This window comes from Ammospiza caudacuta, chromosome 3 (assembly GCF_027887145.1).
Source record: "Ammospiza caudacuta isolate bAmmCau1 chromosome 3, bAmmCau1.pri, whole genome shotgun sequence".
In the NCBI taxonomy this organism is placed as follows: domain Eukaryota; kingdom Metazoa; phylum Chordata; class Aves; order Passeriformes; family Passerellidae; genus Ammospiza; species Ammospiza caudacuta.
Genome location: NC_080595.1, coordinates 29,618,173 through 29,631,287, shown reverse-complemented (window position 1 = coordinate 29,631,287; position 13,115 = coordinate 29,618,173). Strand labels below are relative to the sequence as shown.

At 41.6% G+C, this 13,115-nt stretch overlaps 1 protein-coding gene across 3 annotated transcripts in view; it reads right to left on the bottom strand.

The window, feature by feature from the left end:
• Positions 1 to 13,115, bottom strand: part of PPM1B (protein phosphatase, Mg2+/Mn2+ dependent 1B) — a 61,263-nt gene that overhangs the window by 17,977 nt on the left and 30,171 nt on the right. For 2 of the 3 annotated variants that reach the window (XM_058801128.1, XM_058801130.1), the window contains exons 3-5: positions 5,663 to 5,874; positions 2,757 to 3,620; positions 773 to 890 (exon numbers count right to left, since the gene is read on the bottom strand). In XM_058801128.1, the coding sequence (XP_058657111.1) occupies positions 773 to 890; positions 2,757 to 3,620; positions 5,663 to 5,677 (997 nt within the window). In that variant the 5' untranslated portion in view covers positions 5,678 to 5,874. The remainder of the gene's footprint in view (positions 1 to 772; positions 891 to 2,756; positions 3,621 to 5,662; positions 5,875 to 13,115) is intronic. The other variant, XM_058801129.1, reaches the window with a different exon arrangement.

Below are 13,115 nucleotides of genomic sequence, written 5' to 3'. Positions count from 1 at the left end.
TCTCTCCCAGAGCCTATTAACAGCTCATGTACTCTACTCTGACACAGAAGATAACAGGTATTTATCTTAACTAGTGTCATCTAGGAAACCTGGGATGTAAGCCAAATTCCAAGAAACAGGCCTAGAGTTAGCATTTGGAGTGACCACTAGGGCTCTCTAATCTCAGGAGAAATTACAAATATACAACCCAGTTCAATTTAGATCCCATTTAAACAAGAGGAAAAGACACCACACACAACAGCTGTGTGCTCAGAGATAACTCATACCTGAAGACCATCATGTATATATATTAAAATTTAGGGTGGCTACACCAAGTGTTTGGATTACTGGGACACTGACACAAAAACCAAACACAGCTTTTGCTTTCTGTCAAAAACTTGCACAGAAAAAGGGAAGAAATAGTACAAACAGTACATTCCTTTTAATATTTCATAAGCAGGACAATAGCAAGATCACAATTTACTGAGCTGATACAACACTCTGCAAGGTCAGTAGTTGTATTTTAACTTACAAAGACAGCATTAAAAACTTCTGGCTCACATTAAGAAAATGTTTGCAGAATACCAGGATAAACTAAGCACATGGTCTAAAACATTCTTCCTGACATATAAAAGTTCAAAGTTATAATCAGGTCTGAATTTAACCTAACATGAAAGTGGCATAATGTCTTTCATGGTTTTTGTTTTCATGCTCAAGATAGTTATGACATGTGCTCACTATCACAATCAAACTGAGATTTGTTCACTATTAGTGAACTAAGCAGATTTCTTACCTTCAACCCGTGATTCCAAGTACTTATCCAACTCAGCATCTTTTTTCACTGCCTCCTCTGAGACCTTAGGAGCATTTGAAAAACAAACTAATACAATACTCATGTTATCACGACTCCCCTACGTGACAAAAAAGAAAGAGAAGTTAGTATCTTTAGTCTTATTCTTCATCTTTCTACTCTAATCACATCTGTACTTTTTCAAAATACACTGCTACAGACAACCTGGAAAAAAAACACCCTGAAAAAACCCTGTATTTTCATCAATAAGAACCTCTCAGTGTCCCAACCACACCTCTCACTAGAAATAATTTGACTGATTTTGACAGTATATTCTTAGTATTCAAGTCTAAATAATTAATGGACTTATCTACATGTCAGCCATTTAAAAATAGTATCAATAAAACAGGTCAGAAATTAGATACTTGTATAATGTTACCTTAAGTCAAATTGTAAAACAACTCCTGTTGCAAAATGAAATGCAGAATGCTCCCCTATACTATTAGAATAGCTCAGCTCAAGCAACTAATTTTTAGTTGCAGGGATTCATGTAAGCCATTACATGCATTACAAGTCTGTTTATAAGAATGCACCTGTGTCACGCAGCACCTTGAAGCAAGTATAAAACATAAATGTTTTGTATGGCCAAGCTGACCTTACAGACTATCATGTGCTCAGAAATATCACCCAATGGCTTTTTTAGATACTAATTTAATGCCAGTTCTTTATCAGTAACTGATACCATTCTCCTGCTCATATTTCATTTTCAAAATTGTAATTCACAGCCAAATTTAAAAACACAATTCTAAGTCTCTTACAAGGGAATCCAGTAGAATCATAATTTAAACCACTAGATGGTTTGATAATCAAATCTCAAATTCACTTTTTTTGTGTAGAATATTAAGTGCCATTAGTCACTGCATACTGTTGCTGTGTTAACCCAAGCTACTGGATAGTTCTAATCATCTATCACAACAATCCTTCTCCTGAAACAATTAAGAATTTGACATTAGAATGCATTCCTTTAGAAATACTGCTAGGAGTTAGCCTATATTCCCTTTTGTACCAAGCATATGGGGACACCTATCACTTAGTATTATGTGATATAATCCACAGCCTAGTTGTTACAGAGATCCAGGATCTGACTTTGGAAAATACACATGTGGCCAGCACTCAGTTTTACTGAAAGAATCTCAGACTGACCATCCTTTAACAAGGCTGGTTGAGTTCTTGGTCATAAAAGCAATTTAAACCAATTTAAACAGCATTTAAACCAATCATACACTGTATGGCATATGCCAGAATACAACCCTATTTCTGGAAAAAAACACACAACTTACCCTTCAGAGTTACAATTGTGAATTTCAGTATATTCCTCAAAATTGCATGTTTAGTCTGTGGCCTAACAAAGGAACTCTGTTTGTACTAGCAGGAGTTGTACTTTTCAGGGAATGTTGGATATGGAGTACCTATTTAACATATGTAGACCACTAGTACTTGCCCCAAACAAAATCTGAGGAGTGGAAGCAAGCTCGGATGCAAAGGTGGTGCTACTCCATCTAAGCTGCAACAAGCTGAGGGCACAGGTGACAGACAAGCTACACCTTGAAGAGAAGATGGTGCCAACACTGGTTTTATGCAAAGGATACAAACACTACCCATCTTCAAAGAACAAAAAACCCTACAAAGTATCTTGCTCAGAATAGATTAATTTTACGAATTTTGTATTTAGAACCAATGTTTAGAGCTGGAACTATATGCAAGCATTACCTGGGGGAAAAAAACAGCCTTTATTTTTGCAATTGCTATCACCTTTCTAAGCACATACGGTGAGGCTGTATATTCTTCTATACAGTCAAATGGGAACAGAACTTTGAGGAAAAGAAGTTGGAGAAGGGGAACAGTATGCCAGAAACAGCTGTTAACACTGTACCCATCTAACTAGAAGATGATTTTAGACAGCTGTTTGGAGAAAACACTTACATACCTTATGTAAACAAGTGTCCACTACCCAATTGCACACTGTTTCCAGGTCATCTGATACTTCAAGTCTAGACTTTACATATTCACAGAGCTCTTCATTGCTCATTACATCCCAGATGCCATCACAAGCCAGGATGATAAACTCATCTTCTTCTGCCCTTAAAATTTCACACACCTCAGGCTCTGGAGACACAAGTTGTTCTGTGGGGCCTTTACCATCAACACATTTGTAGTCATAGTCCCCCAGAGCTCGAGAAACCGCCAAGGAACCATTAACACGCTGAATCATTACACTGCCTCCCGCATTCTGGATTCTCTCTTTCTCCCTTGGGTTGCAAGGTTTGTGATCCTGTGTTGAAAAACAGACTTGTCCATTCCTATAGAGAACAGCACGTGAATCACCACAGTTGATAAAGTATACATGCTCAGGTGAAATCATAACTCCCACTGCTGTTGAGCCACTTCTGTCCATGCCATTTCTGAGGTCTGCGAAATTGCGCATATACTCATCAATTTTCAAAAAGCCAGTTCTGATTCCACTCTTGACATTTTCCACTGAAGGTTCAAGAGCAGATCCAGGTTTTTCTGTCGCCCTAAAGTCTTCATTGTTAGTGATGTGTTCTAATAAGTGCGTGGAGCAGTAATTTGCAACACGAGATCCTGCGTGACCATCATAGACAGCAAAAAAGGACCAGTCCTCTAAGCCATGGGGAATACCCACAACAGCTGTGTGAGCATCTTCCATTTCCACTCTCCATCCCTGCATACTGCTGAGGCCGTAACGCAAGCCATTCCCTGCACCATGAGCATTGTGTTTTTCAGTTTTTGGTTTATCCAAAAATGCACCCATGTTTATGCAATATTGAACCTGGAAAATAGAGAGAAGAAGTCTTATTTATACAACCGCCATTCCATATAAGGTTTGTTGTCTGCTTCCTGTGTTTCTTCTTCATAAAAGAAGTGATAAAGCATGCATGCATGCAAAAGTCAACAACTATATTGGAAGAAAAAGAATCAAGACATGACATGAATGAAGTGTGAATTTACAAACCTCTGTACGCATTTTTAGTATTTTTTGTTGGGGTGCTGTCTTTTTTGAAGAGTTACTTCAAAATAATTAAACAATCTCCATATGAAGGCAGAGTAGATCACATATCTGTGCAGCCCTGCTGATTTTGTCATCCTCTGCAGAGACAAATTTATGATGGAAAAACAACAACTATATCACTCCTACTTTCTTTCCAGTTTTACTGTGGTGTGAAGAAAATCAATTCATGGTCATAAATCAGAATGGACTGGCCTCGCTAGCTCGACATGTGCCATGCTACCTCTGCATTCTTGTAAGGCATGGCAAAAGTGACCATAGGGGAACAAGGCAGTAATTCCCACTTAAATACAACAAAACCTCTCACAGCAATCTTTTAACAAATTAACAACATAAAACAACATTTCAATATTTACTATAGAATCATAGAATGGTGTGGACTGGAAAAAACTTTAAAGATCATCTTCTTCCAACCCCTCTCGCCATGGGCAGGGACACCTTCCACCAGACCAGACTGCACAAAGCTCCCTCCAACCTGGCCTTGAGCACTTCCAGGGATGGGGCATCCACAGCTTCTCTGGGCAACATCTTCCAATGTCTCACTCTCACAGTAAAAAATGTCTTTCTTATCTCAAATCCATACCTACCCTCTTGCAGTTTGAAGCCATTTCCCTTGTCCCATCACTACACTTGGCCAACAGTCCCTTCCAGCCTTCCTGTACGCTATCTTTAGGTACTTAAAGGCCTCTATAAGATCTCCCCAGGCTTCTCCAGGCTGAACAACCTCAACTCTCAGCCATCCCTGAAAGACTTTCGTGTGCTTACATGGGATTTTAAGTTCAGAATTTATTCCAATAAACTTAAATTCATAAACTTTATAAATTACAAATTTTATTCAATTACAAGAGATATGAGCTAAGGGAAGTAAACAACCCACAGGAAGTTAGAAGTTCTTCAGTATTTGGAGACTATCTCCAGAATGCAAGCTCACAAGGTAAAATGTGAATAATCTACATGGAAGCTCTGAAAGACTTCTGATTTCCTCTCCTGTACTAGACTCAAGTGTCCTACACAGACCTGAAAAATTACCTTGTCTTTTACAAAGTCAGTAGAGAATACATTCTTTAATCCACAGATCTTGGAAACTCACATATCACAACTTCAAACCATTCTAAGAGTCATCACCCTACAAAATCCTTAAATGTGAAAATTACAGCAAATTTCATCCAAAAAGAATTGACAAGAATTCTGCCATGACTGATCCTGAGCAATCACTCATCTCTGACACAGCAGTACCTACCTACAGAATGTACAGAGTCATGATAAACTAATGCTAGGCTAAGAATTTGTTGCCAGGCCAGGAAGAGATTAATTAATCCTTACTCCCACCATTCCCCTCACCTAAACACATATGAAGTATACAGCAGACCACACACAGACAAACCAAACTTCACACTAACTCTCTGCTACAATGATCTCCATGCAGTGCTGAAGACCCCAACAGCTTGCTCAGCAGTTTTGTTAACACTGAATCAATGTAAAGGACACACAAAGTGTATCCATCAATGCAATATGTAGTCAAAACTTTGCACAACCCCTTCTCTCAAAACATCTGATTTTGCTTTGAAAACAAACAAAATTAATCTGTGTCAGAGGGTAAGCAAGACAGTGTGACATACCCCCACAAAACAGAGTTCTCAGCAACCAATGCTCTCAGTTGAGAGCTGAACAAGTTCCACATAGTTTAATAGTGCAACTAACATCAGTCAGAGAGACTTGTGAAAGGATTCTTGTATCTCACAATCACTTATTTCCAAATTACACACAATACAAAACTATTTTAAAAGCACACAAAACATTCTTACCAGTAAAACTGTCATACAGGACTGAAATGCTGCCAAAATGCCAGATACTCTCCAATACTTCACACCTTCTATGAAATTCCTTTAATTGTATTATGTCATTGCATTCTTAAAATCAAAAATGTGGAAGACATAATGTGACTGAGTGAGGAAGAAGATCAAAACTTATGTAATTGCAAAGGCCTGTGAGGTCAGTATTGTGTTGTGTTTTATATCTGTAAAACAAAACACAATTAAAAAAAAAACAACCACCAAAGGCATGTGTCACACCTTAGTTTTACTTGCTTCATAAGTAGGTTCACTTTTTTACAACTTAAAAAAAAATGGAAAATAAGAAAACCCCACTACTCAAGATTATGATCTTAATATTCTAAATATCCCATTTAATATTGCAAATAAAGGATGGAGAGATTGACTATCTATCAGTAAGTCTGGGAATCAACTTGTGTCCTTTGCCTGACAGGCTTTCACCACACATCTCCAGGAGGAACACAGCATTACCTTCTCTATCCCTCCCGTGAGGTTGGAACTTCAGAGAAGTTGCTGGAAGACAGTTTGGCCTTTCCTCCTCCACACAGAATAAACTCCTATCTCCCCCTCCTCACACAACACAGGCTCTGGCCCCTCAGTAACAGAATGCTTCTCCATGTCTGTGCCTTTCTTGGAGGTGAGCAGCCCACACTGCATTCCCAATGCAGCCTTGCGAGCTCCTAACAGAGGAAAACCATCACTTCTCCCAGAATGCTGATACACCTTTTCTGACAGGTGCCAACTTTTCCCCCCTTCAGACACACTGCTCTCTACTGTTCAACACATTTGTCCTGGTTCTCCATCAGGACCCACCCCTGGGCTCTCTTTGGCAAAGCTCATTCCCCAAAAGTCATCAGCCAGGTTGTAGAGAGGGACAAGGCGACTTTATTCCAGTGTCCTAGGTTACAATATTAAGATATATTCTACTCCCATCCTCAAGAGCTGCTGAAAACCAGGAGGGGCCCATCTTCCTTATCTGCTGTTAATGGGCCCATCAATGCCTTTCCCCATGACTCCAAGATAACTCCCTCCAGAAGCCATTTCTGTTTAATGGACTCACCACATGACTCACAGAATGATAACAGCCAATTGTGAGATGCTCCGCCCAGGGGGGAGGATGTAAGTATCCCCACCTGGATATAACCTAGGATTTGGGGCAGAACAGTCAGTCTTTCCACTGGATTCCCAGAAGAACAGATATCTTTTCCACTGGATCTTCAGAGGAAGACTACACCCTCTCTACAGGATAACTGCTCCAACAGAATCACATTTGCCACTCCAGGAGGACTGCAGCCACCAATCCAACTGCACTGCTACCAACACCCTGACCAACAGGGCGTCAGGTTGTATTCTGACTCAGTGGTTTTTTCTTTTGTACTATTGTGTGTATTTTGGTTTTCTTTTCCCTTTTCCTAATCAATTATATTTGACTTGGAGTCTCTTACTGGTTTTGCTTTCAAACCAGAACATCCAGGTACTGGATTATACCTCCTGTGGTTACATCACAACGCTGGTCCAGCCTACCAGGATCCATCTACTGCTAAGGCCTGCCCTTGGGCTAACCAACCACTCACTCCTATCACGTATTTTAAGCACGTATAGCCTTCCACTACTTCCACTGTACTTAACTAATACTTCACTGTACTTCCTCTTAGTCAAACCATCTCAACATTTCTTGAGGGAGTTAAGGCATTAAGCAGCCCTAAACATCCTTTGTGGAGAAAGATGCAGTCTCAAGATAAAACATAGTCAGCAGAACTGATGAAGCACCCACCTGCAAACCAGTATAATCAGCATAAACTCAAAAATTCAGAACCCTTCAGTCTTTAGATTTATTTTCCAAAGACCTCATTTTTGTATGAAATTTAATTGAATAACAGATTAGTTTGAGAAAACATTAATTTCCTTGTGGTGAAAATATTTATCCCACATGAAATTATTAATTGAAACTTTCAAAATCAGGAAGACCATGTCTATTGCAATTCCCAAAATTTTCTTGAAAATGGAGAAAGCCTTAGTTCTTGCCCATGCTTCACAGACCATTCTTTAAAATACCATATATTACTCAGACCAAATCCTGGAATTCTCTTCTCCTTGTAGTCTTTCCAACCCAAAGGTTGGAAAAAAAAGAAAGCAATAATAATCAATTTTTTAAAAAATCTACTGCCGGGCAGGACCAATAATCACCAAGGCTCAAAGGCTTTTGGAATGCCTTTACAGAGGAAAAATTACTTCATAGGAAGAAATTACTGGCCTTTGCCCCTCTCTGGCAAAGAAGAAGTTGAATCTGAGCAATACACTACCAAAGCAGAGACTCCAACTATCTCTTCAGGGCATATTGTTCATCTCTGGTCTTAGATCAATAGTGAAGTCACTTCCAAGAGAGTTCAGGGCAACAAGTCTCCAACAAAAGCTGACATTCCAGAGCAAAAATCCAACCCAAGGCTTACTTCTCCGAAGTTCCAACCGGTATTTTTCTCTAATGTCTTCTACCAGAGTGAAATCTTACTTGAGGTCCTTATCTCATATACAGGCAACGCAGGCAACAATTCAGACTCAGGAAACCAAAAACATCTATCCTTTTGAGGTATAGAGGAATGAAGGCAAAAGTCATGTCCTCTGACATGTAAGAAAAATTCATGACCAATATCCTTTCTGCCCCAGCTACACAGCGAAGACGCTTCGGTATTAGAGCAGCCATACAGGAAAGCGCCTTAAATTTAGCTGTGCACAAGCTTGTGTTTGCATTTGAAAGACAAACAACCCCAACTGCAGATTTTCTCCAAAGATCTACTTAAAAACTTACAAATAGTTCTTGCTCAGGTATAGATATTCATTATTTTGTATTATATCATAAAGGGGAAATAGGCAGCTACTTTCAGGAAAAGCATGCTCCTCTCAATTTAGATTTATACTTAGCAGGCAGAAATATTTATTTAATGACTGTCATAAAGGCCAGAGCTGTCCTGACTTGAGCTGGGATAGAGTTAATTGTCTTCCTAGTAGCTGGCTCATAGTTGTGACTTGGATACAGTTATGAGAGTAAGGCTGATAACTCACTGAGGCTTTTAGCTGTTGCTAAGTACTGTTAGCTATACTAAGTCAAGGATTTGACAGCTCTCATACTCTGCCAGGAGGTGGGAGGGGCACAAGAAGTTGCGAGGGACACAGCCAGGACAGCTGGCCCAAACTAGCCAAAGGGATACTCCATACTATATGACATCATGCTTAATATATAAACTGGGAGGAAAGCTGGCCAGGGCTACCACTTGGGAACTGGCTGGGCATTGGTCAGCGAGTGATAAGCAACTGCATTGTGCCTCATTTCTTTTTAATTCTTTCATTATTATGATTTTCTTCCTTTTCTATCCCTTTAAACTGTCTTTATCAGAACCCATAAGTTTTCTCACTTTTATTCTTCTGATTCTCTCCTCCATCTGACTGGGTCAGGGTAGTGAGTGAGCAGCTGTGTGGCACACAGTTGCTGGATGGGGTTAAACCATGACAGATATTTCTGGTGCCCAACACAGGGCACGACAGGTTGAGATAATGACAAATCTGACTAGAACGTATCAGAAGAAATTTCTTATTATATTATATATTAATATACTCATTATATTAATCACTGTCACAGTGGTGATGTATTTGTTCCCCAAGTTGGTGTGGTGTCCTTGTTTGCAATGTTGAATTATAAAATACTTTATTTGTATATATTGCCCCCTGAGCTGTTTGTCACCCATGGGAACAGGGCTAAGGTTATGTTGTTGCACTCTGTAACACGGTCTCATAATATGACAGAATTGCTGCTCATGAAACTGATCTGGTCTTTGTACTCAGCACTGCCCACATCTCCATACTTTGGGAGCCATCTATAGGAAACTACTAATAATTACAACTTTTACCTCTTCACAGAGACCAAATCCATGAGGGAGACTGATATTTACCTCCCTTAATCTTCCCTTTCTCCTCTAGGCCAATTAAAACAGCACTTGGGAATTTTTAATACCCTTGGGATGTTCAAACCAGCATTCCTATTGCTGTGTTTTCTGAATGCGTTCAAGGTCTTGTTTTAGGATCAACAATCATTCCAGAATACCTCCCACAGGGATCTGCCCTGAGGCTGGATAGTGGTAAGTGCCAGGGTGTGGGGGATAGTACGGGCAAGTGCCTAGGACAGTGGTCACCTCCAGTGCTTTGGAACTTCAGCCCTGAACAAATGCAAAATTTGGAAAGACTAGTTAAATATTGGGAGAAACTATGCTGCCACCTTGGAAATTCCAGAGATGCAAAACCCACAGCAACACGCTGCAGCCTGGCCCAGGCCTATTGAGCCATGCTCAGGACTGTACAGTACCCCTGAGGGAAAAAAAGGCCTCTGTATGTGATGAGAAAATGATGGGCACAGGGGCTACTCCAAACCCAGAGACAGGCACTGCGGCTGAACCAAAGCACCAACCCGTGCCTGTATCAGCCCCTGCTATACATAAGGAGAGAGATATGCAAAGGGGAGCTCATTTAGTGAGGGATGAAGCAGCAGGGCTATAATAAGAAGAGGTGGGGAAAGAGGCAGAACAAATAAAAGATATAGTTAATCATCTGATCCCTATCCTTGAGTGAGCTGTGACATCTGCAAAAAGATTCCAATCATCATCCAGGCAAGCGCATCACCTGGTTGCTCCAATGCTGGAATAACAGGCCCAGTAACCTGGAACTAGAGGACAGAGAAGCCAAACAGCTGGCATCCCATTCTACAGAGGTGGGCATTAACCAATGAACTGGAAAAGGGGCACAAGTCCTCAGCCTCTGGATGTGACTCCAGGTATGAAGGAAAGGTATTCCTTCAAGGAACATGTTATGCCACCCAGGCAAGTTGACTGTCATGGACAGAGGCATCCAGTATTTGAGGCAATTAGCCACACTGGAGGAGATTTATGATGATGTGGATTTATGATGATGTGGATGATAACAACAAGCAGTTATCCAAAGACCCAGATGAAGACAAGTGTACACAACCCATGTGGTGGAATGGAATGCACCACTGTCATACACCAACTCATTGGCAGTAATGACCTGGAAAGATTGAGAGGGACAAATGGTGGACAAATTGGCCAACTCCCATAATACAAACAAAATGCCTCTTCCTCACTACAGCCTGTATCCTGGCTGTGGACAAGGAAGGCTTATGCATTCCCCACCTGTATGGACCAGTGTCCCAACTATTAGAAATAAGCATAAACAGCACAGGCCACCCTGTGTGACCACAGAGAGGACATGAGGAAGTGGAATGGAAAAATCTACCTTGACCCTAAAGGCATGAGTGGGGAAATAGCAAGGAAAACGACAAGAGAGTGTTATTGCAGGACATTGCTGCTCCTGTCTCTAGTGGGCAGCTCCCCAGACAGAGTAGAGGGGCTACTCTTACTCCTCATCTTCAAGGGACTCTGATTCACATTTACAAGAAGTGAATAAATAGTGAACACACAGAATCACACCAAACACTAGGTTGGAAGAGACCTTTAAGATAATCAAGTCTACCCCAGCCCCTAACACCGAGTGCTGCATCCAGTCTTATTTTAAACACATCCTGGGATGGTGACTCTACCACCTTCCCAGGCAGACCATTCCAGTACATGATCACCCTTTCTGTAAAAATCTTTTTCCTAATATCCAATCTAGATTTCCTTTGGTGCAGCTTAAGGCTGTGTCCTTTCATTCTGAGTTGCTGCCTGGTGAAAGAGACCAACGCCCACCTGACTACAACCTCCCTTCAAGAAGTTTTAGAGAGTGATAAGGTCACCTCTGAGTCTCCTTTTCTCCAGGCCAAACAACCCCAGCTCCCTCAGTTGTTCCTCACAGGGTTTGTGCTCCAAGCCCCTCACCAGCCTTGCTGCCCTCCTCTGGACACGCTCAAGCGTCTCACCGTCCTTTCCAAACTGAGGGGCCCAGAACTGAATACTACAGCCAGGACTGGAGGGGCCTGCCTCCAGCCAGGTGGAGGAAACAAACAGCTGGGTTTAGTGGACTGTGTGGATTGGACAACCTTGCACAGCAGAGCCACAGGAGTCAAAGGCTCCAGCAAACACTGCTGCACAGGGGCAGGCACCATCTCTGTTTCTGGAGTGGCAGGGCAATCCCAACAGCTAACTCTGTTGGAGGTGAAAGTGAGCCTGACAGGGAATGAGTGGCAAAGGCACTCCATTGTGCCTGGCACTGAGGCTCTACAACATCCTTTGCTTAGACTGCCTCACAAGGGTGCGCTGCCAAGGACTCAAAAGGTACTGCTGGGCTTTTGCTATAGCTGCCTTGGAGACAGTAGAAATGAAACAGCTATCTACCTCACTCCATCTCCTGGAGGACACTTCTGGTGCGGTCAAAGAACAACAGCTGCCATCACAACGGTGCACTGGACACGGAATCCCACCAACCAAGACACCCTGACACCATCCGTAAGTTGATTTGCCATATGGAGAGCCAAGAAGTGATCAGCAGGAATCACTCACCCTCTAACAGTCCTATATGGCCAGTGCAGACTAACAGTACACTGTCATGGCCTGGCCAAAGCCATGCCATCTCTGAGTCCAGCAGTGCCAGACCTGCTGGAACTTCAATACAAACTGGAGTCAGAGGCAGACAAGCAGTATGCCACAATTGATACTGCTAGTGCAGTTTTCTCAAGTCACTGGTAACAGAGTGCAGGTGCATCCAGCACACCTGGAATTCCAGGGGTGGAAACACAGACCTACTATTAGCCATGGACTGATATTAACAGTACTGAAACAAAGCAAAGCTCTTAGTACATTGATGGCAATATTGTGTGAGGCAATACAATAACAGAAGTTGCTGAGAGAGGGAAAAGTAGTTCAAATCCTTCTGTGAACTGGTTTTGCCATAGAATTAAAAAGGTAAAGAACCTGAACAGGAGACCCAGCAATCATCCACAGGATTGCATTTGCTCAAGGAACTGGGTGCACTTGGTGGGTAACACGGAGGGATGGGGAAGTCTTATGGGTACCTCCAGGGCATTTGATTCTGGGTGAGAACAGCAAATGATCTGAACTGTATTATGTTGTCTGCTATAAAACACTGTAGGTCATCACTTCCAACTGTTGTTGGATGCCATATCAAGGGTATTGTAACAGCATTACCCAGTCTAATCAAGAATGGAATTTTGAGGATAGAACCAGACATGCATAGCAGTGATGGAACTAGTGCTGGCTTCAGCATAAAACAATCCAACACTCCACACATTCTCTCCTGCCCTGAAGGACTACTACAACAGACAAAGGCAAAAGTCATGGACTAAAACTCAACAAACATACTGAAGGGATGGCCCACACAGTATGGGAATGGTATCTCTGGGTACATATCAAAATACAGGAAAGGTGATAGTGATTACTTGGGTGTATTAGAAGGTGTGGGACCTGGT